Source organism: Paralichthys olivaceus, chromosome 6 (assembly GCF_024713975.1).
Source record: "Paralichthys olivaceus isolate ysfri-2021 chromosome 6, ASM2471397v2, whole genome shotgun sequence".
Classification (NCBI taxonomy): Eukaryota; Metazoa; Chordata; class Actinopteri; order Pleuronectiformes; family Paralichthyidae; genus Paralichthys; species Paralichthys olivaceus.
In genome coordinates, this window is record NC_091098.1 from 25,789,143 (window position 1) to 25,816,815 (window position 27,673).

Here is a 27,673-nt window from a genome sequence, read left to right on the forward strand (position 1 = left end):
GATTGTTGTAAAAACGTTTTTCAATAAGTAAACTGGTTAACAAATGTTTACTGGGGTACAAGAGTGAAACAGTCTGTCGTCGCTCTGTTGGCCTTTTCCTGCTAAATACAAATAAAACGAAATCAAAATGAAAATATACGTCTTTTGTTTCTGCTGCGTCCGACATCAATAGCTGGAGTTTCCTCGGGTCGCTGAGCACGAACCCTTGTGGTTTTAATGGGCGTGTGTGTGGGTCTGGATTCTTCTCGCAGCTGTGTGAGGACAAACAGGAAGTCAAATCATCATCAGCCTGCAGGGAAGACAAACAGGTCAATATGTCCCATCAATAATGAAACAGAGCAGAGATGCATGTTGTTAGTCCTCAGATGGAAGAAGGTGATGCAGGAGGTTCTTCTGAGGATTCACGTCTTCACGTCGTTTTATGTGATGTTAATAAATGTTATTTGTTTTATTTGGGTACAGACGTAGTTCCAGCAAAACTCCAAAAGTAAAAGTACTCTGCAGGTTGAGCTGTGTCATTATTATTATTGCATCATTATCATTTGTGTACGTCACATATATATATATATGTATTATTACAAACTGATTTATGAAGTTTAACTCCGAGTACAAGTATTAATTAAAAGAAGAGTAGAATAAAAATGTATTTAAATACAGAAGTTGTGTAAATGTACCTGATAAATACAGAGACCTGAGAGGAAGTAACATTAAGTACTAATACTACTTTTATTCTGAAAACTAAATACACTGAAAAAGCAAATTTGATATAATATTGAAGTGGGGGGGTGCAATCTAAAGCTTCTCGATGATGTGACGCAGCGTCCTCACGCCCCCCCGATGAAAAGCTTCACCTAATGATCTCTGCCTATAGGACGAGGCCCCGTGAAGCCCATTCATGACAGAGCGGTGATATAATGGACCGAATGTTTTCAGATCCTGCCTCCGTGCGCTCGCAGAGCTCATTCTATATCTGTAGGAGGACAGATGGCCGTCCCTGTGGGTGCCATTCTTCAAAGCTTCTCCGAGCCGATACACCCGGCATATGGACGCGCATCACAGGGTGGGGACTGGCAGCGGGCCCTCAGGAGAACACGCTGACAGGACAGGGGATGCGACGTGTGGTGCACTTTCCAAAATCCTGGTCCCCGGCCAACGGATACACTCAAGACCCAAAGTCCTGACCGGGCACATTTCACTTACATAAATGTTCCTGCGTGTCAGGACAACGGACGTGCAGGTGCTCCCCCGGCAGGGTGCGAACAACGCCGGCGATTAGGTCACGCCTTTCGGGAAGGGTGGGGGTCAGCGGTGATGGAGACAGTCTGCCACGGGCCATTAGGACGAGGGCGGAGGAGCAGTTTATCCTCATTTAGGACAACCTTGGTTGAAAGGTATCGAGATTATTTCCTCGTGTGTTCTCACTATTCCTCCGTCAGTGCACTTGAGCTCTCCTTCTGCTCCCCCCCCCCCCCCCCACCCCTCATTACTGGACCCATCCCAGCTGAGGGGATTAATGGCCTTCTGAAGGAATATCACAGGGAATCAAACCCGCTGCTTGACTGGATTAATTTCACGGCCGCAGCGTCGATGTTATCAACCTTCAGCTCGGACACAATCAATCTGTGTCCCTCGATCGTCCCGGGAAGAAAAAACACTCAGTGGATAAAATCCCTGCTTGTTTACAAAACATCACAGAAAGGTTGAAAAAAAAAAAAAAAAAAAAAGGAGAAGCAGCCGGAGACTCTACACTGCCACCATGTGGTGAAAGGTGCAGTGGCTTTCTGCGGAGTTCAGCAGGTTTAATCAGATGCAGTTTTCTACAGCAGATCATAGAGAGATGATGAAAGTCAGTCAGAGTTGAATCAAAGCCTTTGAACTCCGTTGTATTCAATTATACAGCAGCAGTTTTGGAACGTTTTCACTACAACAGCCAACAAGTTGGATTTTCAGGATTAAATCAGGACCAGGCCTCCACAGATTTATTCTACATATGTCTCTGAGCCAGATGTTCTCATCTGACCTTTCTACATTTGTGCATCAGAGAAAACATGTGAAGATTCTCAATCATCCAAAACTCCAATTACTTAATTTGTTCTTTTTAATTAGGGCCTGAGCACTTAAGTACGAGGACTCTTTTTAAAAGGTTCTGATTATGAATCGTATTATTTTTTATTTTGATTGTGCAGCATTTTAAGATGTTTCAAATTTCCCCCCTTATAGTATAAAGTACTTCTCTTGGTATTTTTATTGTTTAATTGTCTCATCAACATAACATCGTCACACGTGTCGTCAAGAACATTACTGAGTGTGTAAAGAAACAAAGACTCATGGGAAACGGTTCCCAATTTGAGGTTTTATTATTTGGAAAATTAAGTCTCAAAAATTCAGGATACGTTTGAATAACAAGTGCACACAAATTCAAAGTGAGGTGTAATATGTGGCGTTCAACTTTAAGATCTGTCAAAATGCTTGTTTACACCAACGACTCCAAACCAGCAGCAAGAAAATCCATCTCAGCGAAGTCGACAGGTTCAAGTAAGACATGTAATTACAGTTTGTGTTATTCCTTTAAGTTAAAAGCAGAATCAAAAGAGAGAAAAAAAAAAAAAACATCATACAGAGAATGAATGAGATTTATCAACACGAGAAGTCAAACATCAAGCGAGGCGTTAAAAAGGATTTCATCAAAACTGCAGATTTAACCTCGTGTGCATCTTCAAACTTAATTTAAATAGACCTCCGACATATTCAACACGTCTTCACAAAGCATTTAACACTGATGAACGAAAAGAGCCGATGGTGACGGAGAACACTTTAATCACGGCGGCGGAAAAAAAAATCTGTTTCAAATATTGAAAAAAAAAAAAGAAGAAGAAGCATTTCACAATCAACACCATAAAAACAAAACTGGGTTCTCGAAGCAGATTTGGCAAAAAAATTATTTCAAATCAAACAGCACAAATTCTTTTTTCCTTTTCTTTTCACATGTGTGTGATTTCTTCCAGTTACACGGGAGGAAACGACGCGTACCTGAACCCACTTTTTTAAACCACCAGAATCTAATCTAAGCAACATCTATGTGTGACACAAAGGAACGTATTAAATACAGGAAGGGTGAATTATCGTCAACTATGCAGGCAAACCTCTTAAACTAGAGGGGCGGAGGAGACATGGAGGAGGAGGAGGAGGAGCAGGAGGAGGAGGATCTCTGAGAACTACAGTATTTAAAGATTATGTACAACAACACGGCTGCAGTCCGTCGGCATCATCTGACTGTTAAAAGTTAGTTGGCTCAGTTACAGTTCATAAATACGAGAACCAGAATGACAAGCAACTACGTCAGCTAAAATCTATTCTTACGTCCTAAACTTGTTCGAACCCGGCGTTTGTGGCACCAGGGAGAGAAAAAAAAAAAACACACACACACAAAGACTACTTTACACCACACATCCAGTTTGTCGTCTTTCCCGCTCATTCAGCTGACTCATCACACCGAACATTTAAAGTTTCACACGTCACTGACCAGAGGGATATACGTGTTGTTAAGTGGTTGCACTAAACTAGAGGAACATTTCAAGGTGCATAAATTCAGTTGGACGACGCACAAGTCACTTAGTTCACGCGTTGGGATGAAAACGGCGAAGAGGCCGTTTGACTGTGCAGGCGAACGACACATGCAGAGCTATCTCATCGATTCTTACGTATTTGGAAACCGAGCGGGAAATCTGGAACTCAAATCAAGGCTGCTTCGTGATACCAACAACGAGGACTCGGTAAAACAAGTCATCCTTTCATACACGAGTATCCAGATGTTCCAGCTGCGGCTCTGGTGAAAAGAAACAGTGGACAAGTGACGGGTCGTCGTAGCTTCTGGATCTCGGGTGAAGGTGAGAGTGATGTGATTCTCAGTGTTTGTCAGGTGCTGCGTGCACTCGTTCATTCCGTGTCGTCGTGGTTGGTGTGGCTCTGTATCGTCTGCCTCTAGATGTGCACTGCTCTGTGTGTGTGTGTGCCAGCGTGTCTGAAAACTGCACCTGTGGCACTAACACTGGGAACGAGGGGCAGACTATAGGAAAGCACTTGGGTTCGCTCGTGGGTCCTTCTGGTTTCTGTAGCGCACGGCGAGCCACACGCCGAGGATCTGTGAGTGTGAAGGAGCACACAGGTTAGACAGGGTTTAGTCAGAGGGGTAAACACACTGTGATATTCTGTCAGGAGAGGCAGGGAATCGAACCAGTGACGGGGGGGAATCTAAAATCAACAGAGGTCTCAGACTCTTAAGCTGCGTTCATGCTCGACTGACTCGTTTCGCACAACAACTGTGACACAACACCTCTCTCTTCTACCCTCGGGGCGTGAGACACCACCCCGGAGAGAAACAAAGAAAACACACAGAGCGGTTTGTTTGCTCCGCTTCGGGCTTGTGCGTCTCTGCCTTGACGAATCAGTGGCAGAGTTTTTTTTTTCGCAATTTCTCGCAGAATGTCTCATCTCTACTAACAGTGTCTGTAAACTCCCTCCAGGAGCCGTCGACAGATCTCTGCACACAGACGTCTTCAGAGCCCGACCTGTTCACGGCCTCCTTCCTCCAGCGGACCCACGTTTGGGTTAGTCCGCGACCGGTTGAAATGATGCCGTGCAACAACGGGAGCAACCTCAACTCTGGCATCTCCCGTCGCGTGCAAGGACGAGGACGGTCGAGCGTTTTCTCCGGTGCGCTCTAACTAGTGTCTCACCACGTTTGTAACGAGGCGTCACTGTTCAGAGAACTGATCCTGATAAAGACCAGTGCAGCAGAGTGAACAGAGAGCGCACACCGGTTCTGTTATTTCAGAAAACTTAACTCCAGTAATTGTAACAGCAAAAACAAGGATTCCTCCAAATGACTCTGTTGTTTAGCGAGCCAAGATGTTAGTGTTGTTGCCTTGGCGATGTGCGTTCATGAATTAAGGGGGTGGAGCTACAGGAGGAGCCGTGAAAGATTTATCAGCCGGTGAAGTCCGACATGACGTTATCAATCAGAACTTACAGAAGGACTCCGGTTGAAACCGCTGACGTCAAGAATAAAGCTGAAGCGAGCGTGTGTGCACATTCCACCGCTGCTCTGCGCCCTCCAGTTTTATTAAGTATACATATATTATTGTAATAACAACCTTACGCTGCACTCTCACACTTGAATGATAAAATGAGTGAACGATAAAAAGATGTGTGTCTGAGGACGCTCACCTCTGTGAAGCTGAAGAAGAGCCCGACGCCCCCGAGGATCTTCAGAGCCTCTGATGCATGATTCAGCATCTTATCCCCACAGGAGTAACAGACACTGTCCTTTTTGCAAAACTGGATTGACGGACAAAAAAAGAAAAGGAAACGGCCTTTAGTCACGAGCAGCATGAGTCAACTCTGTTTGTGAGCCGAGCTTAGCTCCCGAAATCTATTCTGAGAACCGCAGGGAGAGCGAGAGAGAGCGGCCTCCTTTCAACGGAGTCTGCAGGAGAAAAACCACAAATCTGTTTATCTACAATGCAAATGAAAAGTCAGACGTTGTGATGATGCTTTGTATTTTGTTTCAGGTCTGACAGAGGCTGAGAAATTAAAGTTTTTGTAAGTGTTGTAAATTCTGTCAGCTCTTTAGAAACCGTCAGGATTCAGGAAGTTGTTTTCAAACTTAGGTTTTAGAGAACTGGTTATTCGGCTTCTTGAAGGGTTAAAGGAAAAGAGCAGTTTTTCTTTCATGACGGATGCAACGAATAATAACTCGACATTTAAGACTTACAGCTGGACAGTTCTGCACGTCCTGCTCAAACTGTACGCGGCTGGTGGTCAAGTTGAGCAGCCCGCAGCAGTTCAGTTGACTCTCCAGGTCGGTCTTGGTCTTGTTTTGCAACATTCCCCATGTGGAGTTAAGAAGTGCCTCCTGCAAAGGACGGACAGAAGACAATAAATACTGATAATAAACTGACATCTAACAGCAAATATGAACATGTTTTTATCATAGACTGTAAATAAAGAGGGACGACGTGACTCCACTTATTCCCGTTGTTCAAAAATGTCCCACGTCCTGCTTATGGACGGGTTTTTGGTCCATGTCGCATCTGCTAACATGGAGGAGGCAGGGATTGTGACCTTTAGCGCAGCCAGCCACCAGGGGGCGATCTGGATGTTTTGGCTTCACTTCATGTCCTCCATCTTTATTTACAGTCTGTGATTTTGTTGGACGTGGTTGCGGTGACGGCGGGTCTGCTCACCTGCTGCCCGCGGTTCATCGCCAAGCAGGAACAGGAAACTCCGAATTGGAAGAGGAAAACGATGAAAAGAATCACCATGTACTGAGGAGGAGGAGTCAAAGAAGCAACAGAGGAACGCGACACAGCCGCAACGCAATTACAATCATATTAAACCTCTGTTGTTCCGTGTGGAAGGATACAAAGAAAAGCATCACTTGGTGGTGGTGAATCGCTCCGATGAGTCCTACGATGGCGATGAGCAGCAGGAAGAAACCCACCGCGATGACCCCTCCGATGATGTGGATGCTCGACACCAAGCCGAAGCCTTTCCCCCATGCTGCTACTCCGATCAGCAGCAGCCCCACCAGCTGCAGGGAGCAGAGGGAAGGAAGTGAACCAGCTGAGGCGGCGTGCGTGTGACGGAGCGGAGCTCAGCATCACATGGTTAACACCACCGCCACTTATCCCGTCAACACTGTTTAGGTCTTTGGGAGCTCTTTGCTGATTAATATTCAGGTGAACATAAATAATGCAGGTGGAGCTCGGGAACCGTCACAGAGACAGAGACCAGAAGGAGAAAAGTTTGGGTTTAAGGTTGAGAGCTGTTCACGTGCCGCTGCATCATAAGACTGATTTACTGTTTAACATCAAAACAATACAAATGTTAATTTAAACTTTATCTGGTAAAATCTGTCTTTTGTTTTGTTTTTGGCTCCGAACTCGATAATTTAATTGTTAACAAACAGAAACATTCACTTTTCATGTGACTATTTTGGCGATTCTAAAAACCCTGTTATCTAACCACATCAATATTTATGTTTTAAATATATTGTACAAACCCCAGACAACAGTGTCGTGTCTCAATATTATAACGGGAACCAACTCCATTATTCATCTGTGACTATTTTCTAAAGAATATCTGGTTTATGAAACATCAGAATGTCCGGCCTCAATTTCCCTCAGGTCCAGGAAAATGTCTTTGAATGTTTTTCTGACTCAGCAACAGATCATAAGACAAATTATTCAGTTTAATGTGGTAAAAGACAAAGAGAAGCAGAAAATCATAAAACTCCAGCGTGTAACCATCTGATGGCTTGAAAAATGTACTAGAACATCAAATCACAGTTTCCTCACTGTTGAACACATGGCAGAGGACAGGCAGGTTCAGATCACACCACAGAGCGAACACATCTGTACCAGGCAACAGTGAGCGACTCCAACACATACGTCTGAACAATACGATGCAGTGCAACAGGCCTGCATCACCGGAAACTGTTCGATCACCTCACATTGCTTCTACGGGATTAACCAGGTCAACTTTAATTCTTTTCTTTTTAAAACACCACAGACGAGGTGGTTAAAGTCGAGTTTCACAAACACAAAGTGTTAAAGTGTGAATGATGGAAAATCAGCTGCTTCAGGTCTGATGGTGGTGAATGAAAACCCACAGAAGAAAAGAGTGAACACTTATTGTGAATAATGAATAATATCTCCTGACAGCCCACAAATCTATTTTCACTGTCTACAGCACGAAATACATATTTATGACTCTCTAAATATTAGTAGAAGATTTTTTATTGTACATCCAAATGTCTTTTTTTGATTTAACTAAATTTAAATTCATACTAAGGATTTCTTAGACCTGGATAAGATGCAAATAATGGATGAATAAATCAAACAATTACTAATTAATTAAAAAGGTATAGAAGCATGAACGAAGGCATAATCCAGACAGGAATAAATGTAAGTACATTATACTGACTTCACAACTAAGATTTAACTTACTGTGCTTTGTCTCATATCTTGTGATGTTACTCATAGTTATGCACTGTACCTGTCTCAATATTAGTCTGTGTGGGTACATATATATGTATATATATTTATTGTGTTGAAATAAGTCATTTTATTTTCCATTTAAAAACTGGCTGGAGAGAACGGCAGAAAATCAGCCGGTTGATCGACCTCTGAAAAATCAATTAATCTCAAATAAACAAATAAATGAAATGAAAGTGAAAACACAACATAAACATTAGTTTGTTAACAGAGGACGTAGGATCTAACTATTCTACTACATAGTCAGGACTTTTCCACGCCTGCAGATATAGTACTGCATGTTGACAGTACATATCATAAATACATGTACGTGGGAGTACTTTCAGCTGTGATACAGATGTGTGGCTCTGGATCACTTCAGTGCAGGAGGACACGTGGGCTCGTTGATCTGGTTCTAACACCAGTAAACAGGGAGTTTAAGACACACACACACACACACACACACACACACACACACTTGTCTCTCTATAGTTGTGAGGACACTCAGTGGCGTAATGCAACTTAACCTTTGACCCCCTCACCAGAACCACACGCCTGACCCGAACCTGCCTGGTTCTGGACCAGCATTTTAAATCGTGAGGACCAGACGACATGTCCTCACAATGATCGTGTTGGTCCAACTGTGTCCCTCACAACTACACACACACACACACACACACACACACACACACACACACATCTGGTGACACATCTGTTGTTGCAGATGAGCCATGTCACAATCAGCTGGCCTCTCGGCTAACGGGACCTCATGCTAACGGCGACAGCTAGCGCGCTAGGAGCGGCTACACGTCTCCCCCCGCAGTCTCGCCAGTGTCCACGGCTACACGTGTCCCCCGGTGTGTCCGCCGGAGAGAGCGACCCGGGGTACACACCAAACACCGCCGCCGGCGCCGGCGGAGACGGAGCGGGGGGACGCGGGGGAGCCGAAGGCGGAATCGTCGCTCAGCCATCCCTGCTAGCGCTAAGCTAGTTAGCTCCGGGCTAACGCGGCCAGCCGACGGTTAGCGCGACGGTCGGCTTTGTTCACTCACCATGTAGACCACGTTCAGGGAGCACAGCGCGTTCTTCGAGCAGGTGAAGCCGCCGCAGACCATGTTCACGAAGCTGCTGTGCGCGGCGGAGACTCGCGCGCGTCGCTGGGTTTTCGGGTGGAAACGTTGAAGATCAGAAAGAGACTGTGCCAGCGTCTGGTGCGGCCCGATGACGTCAGAGACACCCCGCGTGACGTCAGCGCGACAACAGCCCCCCTCGCTCTGAGGGAGAATCTGAGCCAATCAGAGAGGAGCACGATAAATGAGGTTATTATTATTATTATTATTGTTATTATTATTATTAATATCATGATCATTAATAATAGTATTATTGTTGTTGTTGTTGTTGTACATGACGGAGGTGAAATGTTTATAAATGATAAGTGCTTGTATGAGGGAGCGTTTATAAAAACAGAGATCATGTTTTGAAACCGATGTGTTGCACTGAATGGTGATTGTTGTTGTTATTATTATTATTATTATTATTAATATCATGATCATTAATAATAATATTATTATTGTTGTTGTTGTTGTATATGACGGAGGTGAAATGTTTATAAACGATAAGTGCTTGTATGAGGGAGCGTTTATAAAAACAGAGATCATGTTTTGAAACCGATGTGTTGCACTGAATGATGATTGTTGTTGTTGTTGTTATTATTATTATTATTATTTACCATGTGCAGCCAGTGAAGTTTGTTCATGTACTGTTTTTTAATGTAGGTTAGTATTCGGATTTACACGTTTGTAGACTTCTCTGCTTGTTGTCTCATAAAGTTTCATCGTATCCTAAAGTTTCACAGTTGTCACAGAATCAGCACAACCTCAGCTCATTATTTATCACTGAATGATTATTTCAAATAATCCTGCTTGTTTTGAAAACGATTGCCCCGTTACGTTGTTGTGTTGGGACCACTGTTTAAAATATGTGAACAGTTTGTGGGATGTTTTTGTGGAACGGTCTGGGGGAAGTTATCAAGCAATGTAATTATAATATAATACACACGATTTTTTTGAAAGGTACAGTAATGAGGAAAGAGAATGTCGTATATCAATCTAGTATTAGCTATGAGATTATTATTAATGATAATAATGATAAAAACCAAACCAAAAAAAACACATCCCTAATAATAATTATCCTGCCATCAATTCATTTCTGTTGAAAAATGTCTTTCAGTGTTAAAGGTGAATTTAATGAATCTGCATCATCACCCTGTGTGTGTGTGTGTTACTCTTACAGACCAACGTGTCAGGAAACAGTGATGTATTTCAGTACAACGCTGGAAACACCAGCCGTCCTAATCGTGTCATACGTGTAGATTGTGATGAAATCGAGGCAGACATGTTTTAAGCAGTGTGGTCGCCACAGCAGTCGGAACTGACGTTCGGTTTGAAACAAGGAAGTGGATTTCGTTTGGTTCAAACCTGCAGAGGAAACTGAGAAACATCGTTGTGTGCTGACGCTTTGTGGTCGACAGTCAGAGAGAGACACTTCTCCGCTTCTTTTGTCTGCTCTCTGTCTCCTGCTAACTTCATCCTGTGGAACGAAACTTCCAGGACTTCAAATGGGCTGAAACGAGCACTTTGCTTCACTTTTTATCAGATCCACGTGTCAGGATGAACAGCAACAGTAAATCTGTGAACTCCACTGCCATAAAGTTAGAGATCAAGAGGCATGAATCCCTGCAGAGCGCCATCATCAGACTCTCCAAGCAGTTTGAAAGGGTCGAGGATCAGCAGCTGCGCTCGGGCCTCAAAGTTTACCTCCACAGTATCCAAGGTGAGCTCATCTCTCTCGTGTTCGGTGACGCTTTTTGGGTTTTGTTTGTTGGTGAAAGCGACGTGTGACCTGTGAGTAGAGTTGGGTGGATGCTCTCACTTCAACGTGATGTGAGAATTTCACAGTGAGTCTCTTTTCGTGGTTGAACATGACAGCGTCGGTAACTGACATCATCCTCTGTGCTTCCTGTGTCACTCGGTATCTCTTTAGAGAATACTTTCTCCGTCGATGTGTAATTTCACTCTTATTTAATCGGGGGGGGGGGGGGTGTACCTCCTGGTGGCTACTGTGTAGTGGCATCTATTTATCAGTCCGCCTCTGGACACGGGCAACCAATGGCACCATCCCTCAGCAGCCATCGCCATGGCAGCAAGCTGTAACCTGCTGTGCGGCCTACTTCCTGTCTACCAATATGCAACTGCCCTCAAAGCCACTTCCTTTCAGACAAACAGGGCCCTCACATTTCCTCACATCTCCTCTTCCACAATGTGCTGCTGCTGAAACCTTTCGGCTTTTCATGACATGTTTGTATCAAAAAGTAGAAAAGGTGAGGGGAAGCAGTAGAAGTATTCAATATCGCAGTAGAGAAATACTACGCGGCTGCTGTCGAAGTTCTGTACTAAGTCGGTGAGTGTTGTTAACCGGCCGGTTTGTCATGTTGTGCTCCCTTGTCCTGTCCTGATGCTACTTCAGAACTATTCAAACAATCTTCTGTCACTTCTTATTGTTTGTGTGCAGAGATTTTTATAAACAGTCTCACGACAAAGACATATACAGATAATCTACGTCTGTATACGATTCATATCTCTTCCTGGTGCCCTCACAATAATCAGTGATAATGATCATATGAACTATTCAAAGTAAAATAGAGCAGTTGATATAGAACAGAGAAGAATTGTTCAAATTTAAAGAAGTTAAATATGACTTTTTAAATATTTCCCTATTTGTGGTGAAGTACACGTATCAGGATCAGATCTGGTGACGTACACGCCCCTCGAGACCTGAGATCAGGATGTTTGTGTTGAGCTGAAGGACAGTCATCTCTGATTGAGGCTCTGATGTCTTTTTAGGATGTGGTAGACACATTCTGAGAGGAAACTCCCTTACGTGTCAAATATCTTTTAAATGTAATTATTCTGCTGGAGTGAGGCTCAAACAAAGTGTGTGTGTGTGTGTGTGTGTGTGTGTGTGTGTGTGTGTGGGGCCTGGATGCGTGAGCGTAGACTTCTCTGGTGCTAAAGAGGGAGCCACCTCTCTTTGGACGTGATGATCGAGTATAGGATGCGGTCGAAAGACTGCGCCAGAAAGACCGGGAGGAAAAAGGAAAGAGATGTAGAGGAAGAGCAGGTGGAGGTGCAGCTGAATGAAGACATTTAAATGCGATGGTGAGCACTGCAGCACGGGAGGGAGCGGAGGAGAGGGGAGAATATGAGGAGGACAGCTCACAGTGAAGGAGAAATGAAAAATCACCCAGCATGACCACTGCCCTTGGCTACTGTCCATCTGACAGCACCCGCCCATGGGTGTCAGTGTGTGTGTGTGTGTGTGTTGGTGGCAGCTTTGCCCATATGTGTGCATGCGAGCGAGGGGGTGTATTTCTGAAAGTGTCCGCCTGAAGACAACCTGATTTTCTGCATCACACACTGTCTGTGGGTCTATTTCACAATAATTGGATTCAGCTTGCCTCACAGTCAACTGCAGCAACCTCACGTGCACTTGAGCTCACACAGGCTCGTCATGTCAGAATGGATTTCACACACACACACACACACACACACACACACACATAACGTCACCAGCTTCCAAGTGTGTTTGGATTTACTTCTCTGAAACCAGCTCGGAGGCTGCATTCATGACTCCTCCTCTGTGGCTGCGGGTCCCCATCTCTTCTCAGGTCGTATGTCCCCCCCCCCACCCCCCCACCCAGCCAAAGGCGGTTGTCAGAGGTCTTTTGTATTCAGTGTGAGTCGTTATTGCCCTCTCACTGACTGTGGAGGGGAGGGGGAGGCGGGCTGAGCAGGTGGACAGTCTGGTGGTGTTTTATGGGATGATGGTGGGAGGCTGCACCACAGGGAGACGCAGCTTCTGACTCCACATCAAGGTGTTTTATTTTATACTCGGACATTAATTAACCTGAAATGAAACCCACCAATGATTCAGGTGATGGACGTGTGATGTTTGCTGCAGTGTCTCTGTGGTCGGACATCATCATTTTCATCAGTTGATTAGAAGGTAAATCAGAAGGTGGGAATGATAACAATAATTAAAATGATTAAAAAAAATAGAAAAAAGTTTAAAATGCGATTTGAATGTCACGCGGAAATAGATCACAGACACTAAATCATAAGATAAAGACCTGGAGCACAAATCCACACATGCACTACAACGAATTTCACACACTCACAGACGTCAGTTCATCTCACAACGATAAAGGAAGTGGAGAAGAATTCCTGGATTCTTGATCCAAATCTGCACTAAAATCAAAAGGTTCTTTCCTGATCAATATCACATCCCTCCATCAAGTGTGGTGATACGATATGACCTCCTTGACTGAGGTGATTCATTGAAATTTAGTTTGCTGATAAATTAAAGTAAGAAAAATCCAAACATTTGATGGTTCCAGTTTGTGAGAGTTTGTTTCTTCCCTTTAATTTACAGTAAATTGAATATTTTGAGTGTTGAACTTTATGAGATTTGATTTTGTGAACTGAAAAAACTGATTCATCAAAAGTGTATTTCCAGATAAGAGACAGCAGCTGTATGTTATGTATCACTGCACCGTTCCTGAGGCAGACAGGTCATCGCCGAGCTTCTACATTACTACATGTACATGGGTTTGTTGTATTTCTACATAAATAGTAATATGAGTGTTTAATTCATTTTGGCCTCTGTGCTCCAGCTATTGACGTCCAATAGTCTCCGTCCTCTCACTCTGGTTCATGCTGCGACTCCACTCCTGCTAATGAACACATGCCATAGTAGGAAATAGACTACAGATCAATACACTCACAGGAAACCTCTTTCACTCACATGTACGAAACACACACACACACACACACTCCCTCCTCTCTCATGGAAACACCATTTTGATACAGAGATCCTGGGAACGATTGCATTACGCAGGAGGAGGAGAAAGAGGAAGAGGAGGAGGAGGAGGAGGAAGGACATGGAGGAGATGATTGTGCCACCAGAGCCAGGAAGATTGTAACACCTTAGCAACAAACAAGCCAAGCCTCCTGCTGAGGAGGAGCCACACAGAGCCTCACACACACACACACACACACACACACACACACACACACACACAGTAATAGACAGCTGAAGACAGATGGATGCTCCTGATGAGCAGCAGCTGTATAAATGAGACAGGGAACAGTTCCCTGTTCTCAAACCTGCATCCTTCCTCTCTCTCTCTCTTTTTCTTCCTTCTGTCCATCACTCCTGGCTGACCATATTCTCCCCCCCCCCCCCCCCTCTCTCTGCCACTGATCTCTCCCCCTGCGGTCTCCCATCATTCAGCGTTCCCTGCCTGTGTGTGTGTGTGTGTGCGCGCACTGCTGCTTCACCACCAGCCGTTGCGCGCTGCCTCGCCCCCTCCTCTCTGGAAGATGGAGGGGAAGGGAGGGATGAGCAATAAAGAGCAGGGACCGTGCACAGGCAGAGCGAGAGAAGAGAGGAGGGAAGAGGAGAAGCAGGGTCCCTCTGTATGTGGAGAGTTGATTGGATCGAGGAGGAGCATGTGCAGGGAGGGACGCTGGAGGTTCCATGTCACTGAGCGCATGTATGTTGAGCCTGTGTGACGGCGTCTCTGCCGGAGAGCTTCAGAGGCAGGAGCAGTTTGAGCAGTAACTCGCCTCCTCTTCCTCCTCCTCCTCCTCATCCTCCTCCTCCTCCTCTGTGCCGTCATGCTCGGCGCCTGATGCGCGCAGAGGACGCAGGCGACCCGGGAGACAGCGAGAGGGGCGTGATGGCCGGACGCGCCCTGACTCGGTCATACATCTGTAGATATCCTCCCGGGCTTCCGTTGGCTTCCCCTCCTCGTCCTCCTCCGTCCCTCGTCCATGTCCTCCCTGCCCGCCTCCCTGGATGGACGCTGCTGTCAACACACATGTGCGCCGCGCAGTGAGAGCCCATGATCCCGGACTGCGCACAGCTCCGGCTGCTCTGTGCCATGCTGCCTTAGGGTGACACTGAAGAAATTCAAAGAAAAGAAGAAGTCTCTTCACCTTTTCACTTCCCAGCTGCTGCTCGTGACTGTATTGATGACGTACGCTGCGGGACAGTTGTTATTCTGGATTGAATGAAGATTTGTGCTCTGGAGTGAAGAGGATGAGCAACACACAGGATGTGGCTGCTGCACATACAAATAAGGTCAAGTAAATCATTTCCATACAGGAGGAGGCATCAGACGTCTCAGTAGCTGTGTGTAGGTTGTAATTTGGGTGTTTTCCAGGAACAAAAGAGCGTCTTGGATTGCACTGAAGGTTGTCGACAAGAGTGGATTTTGTTTTCCGAGATTAAAATTTAAATGACGGCGAACAAAGAAATCTGTGCCTGACATTAACGTTTGAAACAAAGACACAGGGATTTGGGGGATGGATGAAACCAGCTGCTGCTCTGCTGCTGCTGAATCTTCTGAGGAGAAACTTAATCTCCCTCCATGTAAGTTTTCTGCCTCCGTCGTGCCGTCAGATTCTCTCACATCCCAACACGCCGGCGAGCTGTCAGTCGTTCATGCCATTCTGTCTGGTTTCATTCATCTACTGTGAGTCCACTGAAGCCTGACCACATGAGCGGCGCCCTGCAGCAACGCACCACCTACCTCATCTCCCTCACCCTGGTCAAGGTAGAGGCCGTGGAGGAGAATGGAGGAGAGGCCAAGAACAGCACCCAGGGGAAGGAGGTGGAGGCCGGGTCAGGAGAGGAGGCCGGGGTGAGAGGGGAGGCTGAAGGTGGAGCCCCGGCACAGGCTGAGAACGGAGCTGGAGTGATTTCAGGACAAGCACAAAGAGCTGAGGATGCTGCTGGTGTGAAGGGTGTTGAGGACGGAGAGAGAAAACCCCTCAGCCCTTTGAAAGATGAGACACTGTCCGCTGTGGACGTCCCGGGTAAAGGAGGTGAGAAGCCTCCGTACAACCTCTCCATCCCCTTACCTGCTGAGAGCGCAGCACCTCACAACACCAAGTCTGCAGAGGTAGACTTCAGAGTTGAGACAACACTTCCCACACCAGAGGCAAAGCAATGCCGGTCTCCATCCGTCACCACAACACCACCAACGGAGGTGTATGTGGAGCCCAGCCGCACCCCGACCAGGACCAGCCTCCCTATCCGTCCAGCGGGACAGCGTCCTGTCAGTCTGCTGAAGTCTCACAGCAGCGTGGCCACCCGAGGCCGTGAGTCCAGGGACGGCAGAGAGCGCAGCCCCACTTCGGCCCAGAGCCTCGACCGCAAGGACTGCCGCATGCTGATGCGTTCTCCGGGCCCGTGCAGGGCGTCCTGGGCCGAGGCGAGCAGGCCGGAAGAATGGAGGGACCTGCGGGACGAAGCTCATGCTGGAATACCTTTAGAGGTGGGAGGTGGCATGGCTGCGGTGATGAGAGACATGCCCAGGAAGGACAGACTGAAGGCCGGCTCCACCTCTCTACCTGCACCGGCCAACCAGGCCTCCAAACCAACGCGCAAAGGTAAAAGCCGCACGTTGGACAACAGCGACCTGAACAGCCTCTCTGAAGACCTGGGTCTGGCCCAGCAGACGCAGCAGGGCCACCGAGGCTCCGCCAAAGACAGGAAGATGCTCAAGTTCATCAGCGGCATTTTCACCAAGAGCAGCTCCGGGACGGTGGGGTCCTCCTCCATAGCGCCCCCTGTCTATATACAGAGAGACTCCAGTGAGGAGGAAGGTAAGAGGTCACAAACGCACACAGACACACAACACCCCTGTCACCTCTTCATCTCTAAACCCGGCCTCCATGTTGACGTGACAACAGACCGTTATCGGAGTCTGTGGTCAGGTCTCTGCCAAAACAATTACCCTCGAGCTGCCACCTCGTCTGTGCACAGGCGTCCAACGGTGGCGTTGGGTGGGGTTGATCTTTTTCTGAGCCCCACACGGAAAAAAATATAAATTCTGTTACACGTCAAGAAGCATTTTGCTAAAGCCATGTGCGACTGCAAATTGGTGACGGATGAGGTTGTTTGATGTGCGGACTGACAATAGAATCGTCTTGGACAGTCTTAATCTAATTACCCTCAGAGCGCTGGGCCGATTTCACATCGCTGGAGGGGTAATCTCTGCACTCACACACACACTCACACTCACACACACACACACAGACACACTTAAACAGCGTTCCCAGCATGGCTTTAAATCTCATAATGAAGCCAAGGGGGAGAGGAGCTGGTGGCACCATCACGGATGGATTCATTTCCACGAGGCTGAGTCGGGAAGTGGGGAGACGACGTGAAACCATATTTGTTCACCCACGTCAAAAAGGGAAGAACATTTCTAATCCTCGTCTTTGATATTCCGCCCACTACATGTTCTGCCACCGTGCACCCCCCCTTCCCCAACCACCCACCCCCACCAACGTCCTCCACCAACGTCTCTGTCCCTGCCAAGCGTTTTGTTTAAATTCACGTGAGAAGAAGACATCACTGTGGGACATGTGCTGCGGCTCAGACACAGAGCGAGTGTCAGCCCGTGGGAGTGAGCGTGTGTTTTATATATTCATTCACTCGTTGTGTATTCACACTGCTGCACATGCACACTGTGGATTCACTCCAGTAGTGAGACTATGGGCCCGCCGACTGCACACACACACACACACGTGCACACCCACGCGCACACTCAGGGCAGGAGGAAGTGTTGCCATGGCAACCGGTAGAACTGCTGCTTCTGCTGCTGCTGCTGAGGCAGAGCCTGATGAAACAGAGGGGCGGAGGTGGAGGGGTGTGTGTGTGTGTGTGAGTACACAGGCGTTGACACATGAGGACACCGTGAGGATTCTGAAAATAAAAGAAATAGCATTAAGTTAGATTCTGTCAGATTTGGAAGCTTCAGGCCACAAACAGTGGATCACACATGACTGGTCTGGAGCAGGGAGTGTGGATAATTGGCTTTCTGTGGAGATGTGTGTGTTCTGTGTGTGTGTGTGTGTGTGTGTGTGTGTATGTGTGTGTGGAAGCAGCAGAAGGGTCACACTGTCTGTCCATAAAGAGGCTTTGACTCAGGAAGACAGACAAGATGGACCCAGTCCATGTGTGTGTGTGTGTGTGTGTAAGGAGAAGCTCTTTTTCCCTGCCTGCCGCCGCAGATCGTTTATAAGCCTCGTTTTATTTTTTCCACTCCCTCTCTCGTGAAGCAGCATATGTCAGCGGCTGCATCTGTGCAGCGTTGGCGCGGACGCTCCATAGATTTAGACCCAGCCTCCAGTTCATTCATCATCTGTGTTTGAAGGACGAGGGAGGGAGGATACCGTGTGTCCATCAGAGGAGCGAAACCACAACCTCCTGCTCTCCTCGTTTCTCCTCATTGTCTCATAGCTGGTTTGGTTTTAGTCCTGCAGAGATCCTCCTCCGAACTGTTTCAGCGGCTATTTGTCCGTTTCCACAATAATAATAAGTCGACTCAATATAAAATCTGTTCAGGATTTATTAACTGCAGGAGAGATGATTGTTCTATACAGGGACTCTCACAGGAGAGAAGATCATGTTCCCGTTTGTCCAGGACTTTGATTTATGACCAAATATACATTTAATAGTTTCTGTTATATTGTGTTTCTGTTATATCGTCCTCCCCCGATCTGAGTGCATCAGTTTTATCCAGGTGTACCTAATAAAGTGGCAGCGGAGTGTCTGTGACCTCTTGTAGTCCGTCCTCAGGTCTCACTCCTCTGTTCTCGTCCCTCTGAAGCTGCAGCTGGAGTGTGAGCGTCACATCACACCCCTCCACAGTGTGTGTGTGTGTGTGTGTGTTCCTGCAGAGATTTCTTTTTCATCTATCTTTATCTTGTCTCTTTATCTCTATATTTCATCTTCAGATTTTTTAATGCTCTAACTCAAATATCCCTGCTTGTACTCAGGTTCACTCTGCTTGTTCAGTATTTCTGAACCATCTTTTCAACCAAATCACACAAAAATCCATTCAGTTTTTTTTCTGTTTCCTGGTGGTGGGCATTAATTAGTGCAGCAGAACAAACAGGATATTCTCTCATCTTGTTTTCTAAAATCTATTTTGATGTCTAACTCAACTAGAAGAGCTCAGAGAGCTCAAACCTCCACCGAGACCCAACGGTCCCCTTTAAACACCACATTTAAATTCGCTGGCTTTTTATTTGCTTCAAAGAGGAGTGAAGCAAACTGAAGAGGAAAGGATGGGAGAGGGGGAGGGAGGGAGGAGGTGAAAGGATGAGGGAGGGAAGATGCAGGGAGGAGGATGATGCTCTGGGATCAAATATCACAAACACACGATGGAATATGGATCCAGAAAAAGAGCTTGACGACCTTCTTCCACCTCAGTGGAGCCCCCCCCCCCAGTCTCAGAGTTTGAACCCCCTGGCCTCGGCACACAGCTGCTGGTCAGTGGGGAGCTAAGTGGATAACGAGCGGTGTGGCTGCACGCCGTTAGATCCCCGGTGTGACTGAAAGGTTATATTCATTAAGACGCCCGGCGAGGCCACACGTGTGCACCGCGCTGCAGCGGTGTGATTCATCGCTCTCTCCCACACAGGTCGTCGTTGTGATGGCTGCTGGTCTCACCGAACACCGTCACAGTGACGAGTCTCTGCCTCGCTCACTGTTTGTCTCTGTCTGTCTCCCTCCAGTGAACATCGCCAACAGCCAAGAGTGGACGCTGAGCAGATCCATCCCCGAGCTGAGGCTGGTGAGAAGAGTCCCGCTCACTCAACACTGAACTTCTCACCTGAGAGATTTTAACCAGAGGGGAAACCTCAGACTTTAATTTGACATTACGCTCAAAAACTTTGGATTCATACGTTTATGAATTCATACACATCCACAAGTCTTCTCCATCTTAGCTCTGCTGCATTTACTCCGATGTGTGAACGAATGAATGGATGGATGTAGAGAAGTAACAATAAAACATCTATACTTCAGTAAAATAACTCAAAATTAGCACTTGAGTAAAGTTACTTTCCACCACTGCATGTATTACAACTGGACTTGTATGAATTCAAAGTATTTGAGTATGTGAAGGAATTTGAAAAGTAACAGATGTTGTTTAAAGAGTCTCTTCAGCAGTTCTCTAATTTAACATTACACACATGAAATGTACAGAAATGTACATTAAGGAGTAATTTTGACAGATTAAACTCATATAAACTAAATAAACTTTAATGCAATAGTAATACAATAAGCTTTGAATGTATAGTTATTTTCTCTTTAACTTCAGAGGAATATGAACGATCATGTGTGAAATCTTGGAGCCTGTGTGATGCAGATGTCTGCAGGTGTTCGTGTCAGGGCCGCTCACACCCTGAGGTGTGGCAGTCTTCTCTTATCTGAGTGATAGTGACTGAACCGTCTGAGGATAAAGTTCAGTGAGAAAATCCACCTGAAACTGCAGATTAACGATGAACTCTGGATCGCAGTCAGAGGAAAGTGACTTCGAGTGATAATGATCCGTCACGCCTCTTGTGTAATCAAGTTTCCATGAGAATAACTTCAAAATACAAAATGCTTGTTATTTCTGTTGTGTAGTTAAAGATCTGAGGTCTTCTTCCTCCAACATGTCAAATCTGTCTGATGCACAGTAACAGGAACACAAACACATTTGATGGAGGAACTAAAAAGTCTTCTGAGTTATGTTAAAAAGATGTTTCCTTCCTGCTTCTCTCAGGGCATTCTGGGAAGTCTGAAAAGCGGAAAGTCAGCGCTGGTGAACAAATACATCACAGGCAGTTATGCTGCGCTGGAGAAGCCTGATGGTAAAAAAACAAACAAACGCTGAGTTCTGCCCACAGACAGTTTCTGATGATAGATTCAATATGTCTCATGATTAGAGACGTGTGGCTTCATCCTGTCACCGGCTGCTGAATGTCTGTGTTTGTCAGGGGGCAGGTTCAAGAAGGAGGTGCTGGTGGACGGACAGAGTCATCTGTTGCTGATCCGGGAGGAGGCCGGGCCGCCTGATGCACAGGTGCTTTTTTCTCTCTGTGAGTTTTGAATCCTCGTCCATCAGACCTGCAGCTAACGTCTCCCCCCCCCACCCTCACCCTCCTTCAGTTCAGCAGCTGGGTCGACGCCGTGATCCTGGTCTTCAGTCTGGAGAACGAGGCCAGTTTCCAGGATCTGTACCAGCTCTACAGCCAGCTCAGCACCTTCCGCACAGACATCCCGCTCATAGTGGTCGGAACCCAAGGTCGGCACATGAGACGCAAACTCTGTTTTTACTGAACGCCAGAGAGAGAGAGAGAAATCAAGAGAGCAACAAAAGTTTGACTTTAACTTCCTGAGTGAACTTTGAGTTTATCTGACTCATGATTCTTTACCTCCGTCAACATATTTCAGGTTTGAGATGTTACTGAGATTAAGGTCCCAAAAATCTAAACGTTGATTTCACTCCTTCAATTGATTCAGGATCTCTGTTGCTCATTAAGACTCACACACACACACACACACACACACACACACACACACACAGACGGACATTTCTGGAATCCGTCCATGAGTTAATTGAAGGATGTAAAGGACACTTATCAAACTGAACTCATCGTTTAAGCTCTGAAAATGTTGCACTTGAAAGGAACTCAAGGGTTTAATTAAAAAAGAGAAAAGTAGATTTAATTTAAATTATCATGGGATCTTTAACAGAATGAAGTGAACCCAGAGGAAAAACCGTTTTTGCTTCATGCTTCAGACAGAACTTTCTCTCACTGTTTTTTTTTTTTTGCAGTACTACTCAGTCCTAACTCAGCGTTATCTAATCATGGATGTATTTTTCCTCAGATAAGATCAGCAGCACCAACCCCCGTGTGATCGAGGATCAGCGAGCCAGACAGTTGTGCGTGGACGTGCGCCACTCGCTGTTTTACGAGACCTGCGCCACCTACGGGTTCAACGTGGACCGAGTGTTTTCAGAGGGTGAGTTCACTCGAGAGTTTTATTCTCTCGACGCAAAGACCGAAGGTCACTGAACGGTTCAATGTGTTTTCAGCCGCTCAGAAGATTGTGGCTCAGAAGAAGCAGGCGGCGCTCCAGGCCTGCAAGTCGCTTCCAAACTCCCCCAGTCACTCGGGAGGATCCACGCCTGGATCAGCGTCGCTGCCGGGACAGGTACCACCCCCCCAAAAAAAAAACTGCACTTGGCCCATTCCACATGAAACAGCACAAAGATCGAAACTCTGGATTCATTTTAGACATAAAAACATAATTATCATGTTCCTATAATGAAGGTGATTGACAGACGTGACGTTCAAATCCTTCCACCAAAGTTTCAGGGTCGGTCCAGTCATCGTGTTTTTCGTAATCCTGTGAACTAACAGAGGAAATAGAAACACGACCTCTTGTTATATTATAAAGTTAAAGTCATCTATCAAACTGAAGTGTAATTTTAAACGTCACCTCCGAGGTCGTTCATCATCCATCTCAGCTCCGTGATTATCACATCCCCTTGTTCCCACACCGAGAGATTCATTCTGTCCATGGTCATGTGCTGTTTGAGTCATTTCATCTCCTCACCCGTCCTCACCCGCTCTGTCTGTCTCTTCCCTCACACCTCCATCCCTGCCCCTGCGTCTTGACCTCTGACCTCTCAGACCTGTAACGGCCCCAGTAGTGGTGGCTACGCCTACTCCCTCCCCTCCACCCCCGTGGTGGGTCACAGAGAGCTGCGGGTGGCACAGGGAGAGGGGGGAGGCAGCATCAACTCACGTGCGCTGAGGAGCATCCCGAGACGGCCCTCCCTCTTCAAGGTCAGTGGTCGACGACGTGGTCGACGACGTGTCGGCGTCTCGCTCCTCGTGTTTCCCGTCACCTCTCACCATCATCTCGCTGCGCTCGGCTCCGACTCGCTGCTCCTGTGAACACTCGTGTTTTCGTGTGTTTCAGAACCGGGACTCGGATAAGAAAGCTGGAGACCTGAGGGGCGTTCCCATCAAACAGGTTTTCTACTTACTTTCTAAATTACTTTCTTTTCTATACTTGTACTCATAGTGTGTACTCTGTACCATACCTGCCATAGTGCCGATACGTGTGTGTGCGTGTGCACAGTATATCTGTTTCAATATCTCCTTGGACATAAAGTTCTAATACAGTTTGCATCCTGTGCCACTGAACTTGTTTCTCGAAGTAATATTTCCATCAGTACTCAAAAGTTTGTATAATGTTCATATTCTCTATTTAATTTTGTATTTTGTGCTTTCACTTGTCTCAGCAGCGAATCTTATCGTATCTTATCTCATCCCATCGTATTGCACCGCTTTGTAACGCATCGTTTTTTATCGTAACAAATCTTATTTGATCGTAACAAATCTTATTTGATCGTATCTTATCTTATTCGATCGTCTCTTATCTTACTATATTTTATCGTATCTTATTTGATTCGATCGCATCTTACAAACATATAAAAGACAAACAGGATCTTCATCTTTGTGTCGAGCTGCTGCAGCACAGTGATGTTCTGATTCCTTCTTCAGCGAGAAGGTGGGAACAAAGAAGCTTCTCTATTTATTTCTTCTTACATAAGCGGCACAAAAAAAAAATCTCTCATTTCATCCTCTTCAAGCTTCCTCAAGGGCGTTATATTAATATTGTGCTTTCAGCTGCGTCTCCGTCTGCGGCGCTGCTGCACTTTGAAGCGTCGCTCTCTGATGTCGACTCTAAATTTAGGCGGGTTCAACGTGTCGTCGGCTGCGAGCGCGCTGACCTTGGTGTTTGTTCTCGACAGAGCATCCTGTGGAAGAGGAGTGGAAGCTCTCTGAACAAGGAGTGGAAGAAGAAATACGTCACCCTGTCCAACAATGGCACTCTGTCGTACCACTCCAGCTCCAGTGTAAGAGAACACCGCAGCACCGATCGATTCGGCAGTAAAACACAGAGAAGCATCAGCACACAGAGTTTTCACTGTGCGGCTTTTTAACTCAACTTTACACCAGTGGGTTCGGTTCAGGTCACGTTCTTCTTAAACTGCATCGAAACTTATATTTATACTTTTTAAATTTAATGTAAAATAATCCAAGTGATGCTTTCACATATGAATTACACAAATTGTTATTTTCTCTACCTTAGAATGAGCCATTTATATTTACATACTGGAGGGGGAGGGGGAGGCGAGGGGTGTTCAACTGCAACGTGACACTTCACCACTAGATGTCACCGCATTCTTCACACTGAACCTTTAATTTTTTCAACAGGAACATTCAGTGACACATTTGTCCAGTCATTAAGTTTCCTCCAACGCTGAACAGAAAATATTTGATCCGTGTTATTATTTCTAACCCTGACCCGTAACACATCCTCCCACCGAGTTTCTTTTTTAATCAATCCTCTAGTTTCTAATCCTGCAGACGAAGAAACAGTCACACTGCACCTCCACCAAAACCCAACAGTCCTCTTATGAAACTAAATTATAATCCACTAGATCCAGATTTTATGTGGATCACAAATTGAACACACAAATGAATTATTCTCTGAGAAATCAAGAAAAACTTTGAAAAGTTTGGTGGAAATGTGGAATCTCAATGTTTCATTGTTTGTTTGTTTCAGGATTACACGCAGAATATTCACGGGAAAGACATCGACCTGCTTCGTGTGACGGTTAAAGTTCCCGGGAAACGTCCTCCGAGAGCGGTGGCTCCCGCGGCGCCCTCACCTGCAGCCCCCGGCCCCCTACCTCGAGTTAACGGGCTGAGCAAAGAGCTGACGGCCGCTGACGGCACCAGCACAGGTACCGTGAAGTCACTGAGTCAGTTTGTCTGTCAACAAATCCCATGAAAAGACAAAAACTCACATGAGAGTTTATTTAAAACAAGCCCAGTTAAACAAAGTGTGAATATGATTCGCCCCACGTCCTCTCGTCTGTCAGTCCCTCAGCTGTGTCCGTCCACCCTGTCCGTGGTGGACGATCGCTCCGGCGGTTTGTCGCCTCAAGGTGGAGAGAGAGGTCTTCAGCGCTGCTCGTCCTCGTTGTCCACCAAAGCACAAAGTGTTGGTACGTAGGCAGGAAGTAAAACCTTCAGATACTTTAAACCCTGTAAACAACGTGGTTCATGGTATTTATACACGTTTTCAGGACTGTATCTTTATAAGTGTCTTTGAGCATTCTTAAAATATTCACACATAAAATGTTTTCTTCTTCTTCTTCTTCCTCCTCCTGCTTCTCCTCCTCCTCATCATCATCATCATCATTATTATCATGTCAGACGCCCTCGAAGGGACGGCCGGTCCTTTTGCTGGAAAAGACGCAGGTCAGTCGTCTCCCATGAGCGACAGGAAGAAGAACAGGAGGAAGAAGAGCATGAATCAGAAAGGAGACGCAGCCGTGGGACAGGCTGAAGGTAACGTCCCACACAGGAAGTCCTCCTCTTCTTCTTCTTCTTCCTCATGAATGTTAGAAAAAGCATTGACAGGGAAACCTACACAGGAACGAGGAACAACAACAAATATGCAAAATGATAAAAAACCTCAGAGTATTTTTGAGGAAGAGGACGATTCGATGCTTCTGTCACCACATGCAATGAAAAACAGTTTTAATCCCGACTTTCCTTTTCCTGACTCCTCACGTCCTCTCTCCTCTGTGAGGACGTGGTTCAGCCGAGGTGTTTGTCTCTCTCTGATGTCTCCTTCGCCTCCTAACGTGTTTGTGCTTTTTCTTCCCCTCTGCTTGTCTCTCGCTCCGCAGCCAAACGTAAAATGTGGAAGTTAAAGAGCTTTGGTAGCTTGAGAAACATTAATAAGACAGGTAACGAGTGAGAGCAGGTCAACGAGTCTGTTTTCATACGTTCGTCCAAAGAAACCTCAGTTCTTCATTTTCATTCACTTTCATTGGAACAACAAGATTTTTATGTTTTCACCTTCTGTCAAATTTATTTTGTTTGTGCATGTTCATTTTTTGTATTTATCCCACCGACCCCGTTCAGACCTGGTAACACACACACACACACACACACACACACACTTAATTTGTTCTCCATGGACACAAATGAGTTCCATGTTTGTTTCCTTACGGAGCAGGACGTGTGATCTGATCTGGTCACATTCAGGACACGTGACGATACCAGGTGTGAACGGGTCCTCCGTCCACAGATCCAAAATGTCCGTCCACTGTAACTTGGTCGCCTCTGAACCACACGCAGGTCTCACTGAGGTTTGTTCTTCTCCCGCAGACGAGGAGAACGCAGACTTCATCGTGGTGTCGTTCACGGGGCAGACGTGGCACTTTGAGGCCCAGAGTCTGGAGGACAGGGACTCGTGGGTGTCGGCTATCGAGAGCCAGATTCTGGCCAGTCTGCAGTCGTGCGAGAGCGGAAGGAACAAGGTAAACCCCATTTTTTTAAATAACATCAATGTGTTTGAAGAGAAAACTTCAATAAACCTAAAGTATCGTCATCACTCTGTTCCTCAGGTTTTCTTCTGCCGTTAGATCAGATTCACTGAAACGTGACTCGGAGACAGGAAATAAAGAAAAATAGAGAATAAAACAACCAGTGAGAAATCTGACATTAAAAGGCTCTGATATAAAAACATGTTTTGAGCAGTGACATGGATTGAAACCGATATGGAGCCAAAACGCTTTATGGATTATTAAGAATTATTACTATTATTATCATTATTGTTGTTGATATTATTAAACTGTGAATATCTGGTGTTTTGGTGAGATATCTTACCAGGACGTCTTTTTTTGTTTTTCATAATCAACACATGTGACCATGTGCCACAGTTGATCCTGCGAATAATGATTTAAATGTGTGTGTGTGTCTGTGTTGTGTGATTGTTCAGGCTCGTCGGAGCAGTCAGAGCGAGGCCGTAGCGCTTCAGGCCATCCGCAACGCCAAGGGCAACGGCCTGTGTGTGGACTGTGAAGCTCCCAGTGAGTTCTTACACGTCTCGTCCCCTCCGGCTGCAGATTTCTGTTTTCATGCAACTTTCCCAGCCTGAGGCGGAGTCGCGCATCACGCACTGTTTATCTCTACTCAGTAATCTCATGTGGACAACTCTGCTTTCCCCCTCACAGCACACACCGGCCCTACAAACCAAGAACAGTAAAATAAAATGTCCGCTAAAGGCAGGTTCACAGAGCAAAGGGATGATGTGGCTGGTGGGGGGAGGGGGAGGATGTGTCTCTTTGCAGCTCACACGCCATCTTAGGTCTTGAAGCAGGAGAGCGATCAGCCAATCTCGGTCGTGTTTGAACGCACCACTCAGGAACCGTGAGATTAAACCACTTCCTGTTGGCGGCCTCTCTTCTCTTCTCGCCCTGCAGATCCCACCTGGGCCAGTCTCAACCTGGGCGCGCTGATCTGCATCGAGTGCTCGGGGATCCATCGAAACCTGGGGACTCACCTGTCCCGCGTCCGCTCGCTGGACCTGGACGACTGGCCCGGAGAGCTCACACAGGTCCTGGCCGCCATCGGCAACCACATGGCCAACAGCATTTGGGAGAGCTGCACGCAGGGCAGAACCAAACCCACGCCGAGCGCCACGCGGTGAGTTTGGAGGTCAAAGGTCACCTGGAGAGAATCCTTTCATATCTGGCACAAATGTTCACGGAATAACTCGTCAGGTTTTGGTGATTGAAAGATTTAAGTTTACTTTGAGTTTGCGAGTTTATTCTGATGCCCAGATCTCCT

At 46.3% G+C, this 27,673-nt stretch overlaps 2 protein-coding genes across 7 annotated transcripts in view; one reads left to right on the forward strand and one right to left on the reverse strand.

Annotated features, from left to right (window-relative positions):
• Nucleotides 1-2,333: 2,333 nt before the first annotated feature.
• Nucleotides 2,334-9,280, reverse strand: tspan31 (tetraspanin 31). The gene is made up of 6 exons (XM_069527476.1): nt 9,089-9,280; nt 6,425-6,592; nt 6,246-6,326; nt 5,774-5,914; nt 5,227-5,337; nt 2,334-4,141 (listed from the first exon to the last, which is right to left on the reverse strand). Exons 1-6 carry the CDS (start codon nt 9,149-9,151, stop codon nt 4,067-4,069), a joined length of 639 nt encoding a protein of 212 aa, XP_069383577.1. The 5' UTR covers nt 9,152-9,280; the 3' UTR covers nt 2,334-4,066.
• Nucleotides 9,281-10,328: 1,048 nt separating this feature from the next.
• agap2 (ArfGAP with GTPase domain, ankyrin repeat and PH domain 2) overlaps nt 10,329-27,673 on the forward strand; it is an 18,574-nt gene continuing 1,229 nt past the window's right edge. The window contains exons 1-17 of one of the 6 annotated variants that reach the window (XM_069527472.1): nt 10,329-10,868; nt 19,691-19,749; nt 20,725-20,812; nt 20,939-21,024; nt 21,111-21,246; nt 21,834-21,968; nt 22,042-22,160; nt 22,643-22,798; nt 22,935-22,988; nt 23,773-23,877; nt 24,591-24,771; nt 24,910-25,035; nt 25,247-25,381; nt 25,726-25,785; nt 26,210-26,361; nt 26,823-26,913; nt 27,307-27,529. In XM_069527472.1, coding sequence (XP_069383573.1) covers nt 10,706-10,868; nt 19,691-19,749; nt 20,725-20,812; nt 20,939-21,024; nt 21,111-21,246; nt 21,834-21,968; nt 22,042-22,160; nt 22,643-22,798; nt 22,935-22,988; nt 23,773-23,877; nt 24,591-24,771; nt 24,910-25,035; nt 25,247-25,381; nt 25,726-25,785; nt 26,210-26,361; nt 26,823-26,913; nt 27,307-27,529 — 2,069 coding nt within the window. In that variant the 5' untranslated portion in view covers nt 10,329-10,705. Of the gene's footprint in view, nt 10,869-15,518; nt 16,769-19,690; nt 19,750-20,724; nt 20,813-20,938; nt 21,025-21,110; nt 21,247-21,833; nt 21,969-22,041; nt 22,161-22,642; nt 22,799-22,934; nt 22,989-23,772; nt 23,878-24,590; nt 24,772-24,909; nt 25,036-25,246; nt 25,382-25,725; nt 25,786-26,209; nt 26,362-26,822; nt 26,914-27,306; nt 27,530-27,673 lie in introns of those variants that run through there. The other 5 variants (XM_069527469.1, XM_069527473.1, XM_069527470.1 and 2 more) reach the window with 5 other exon arrangements.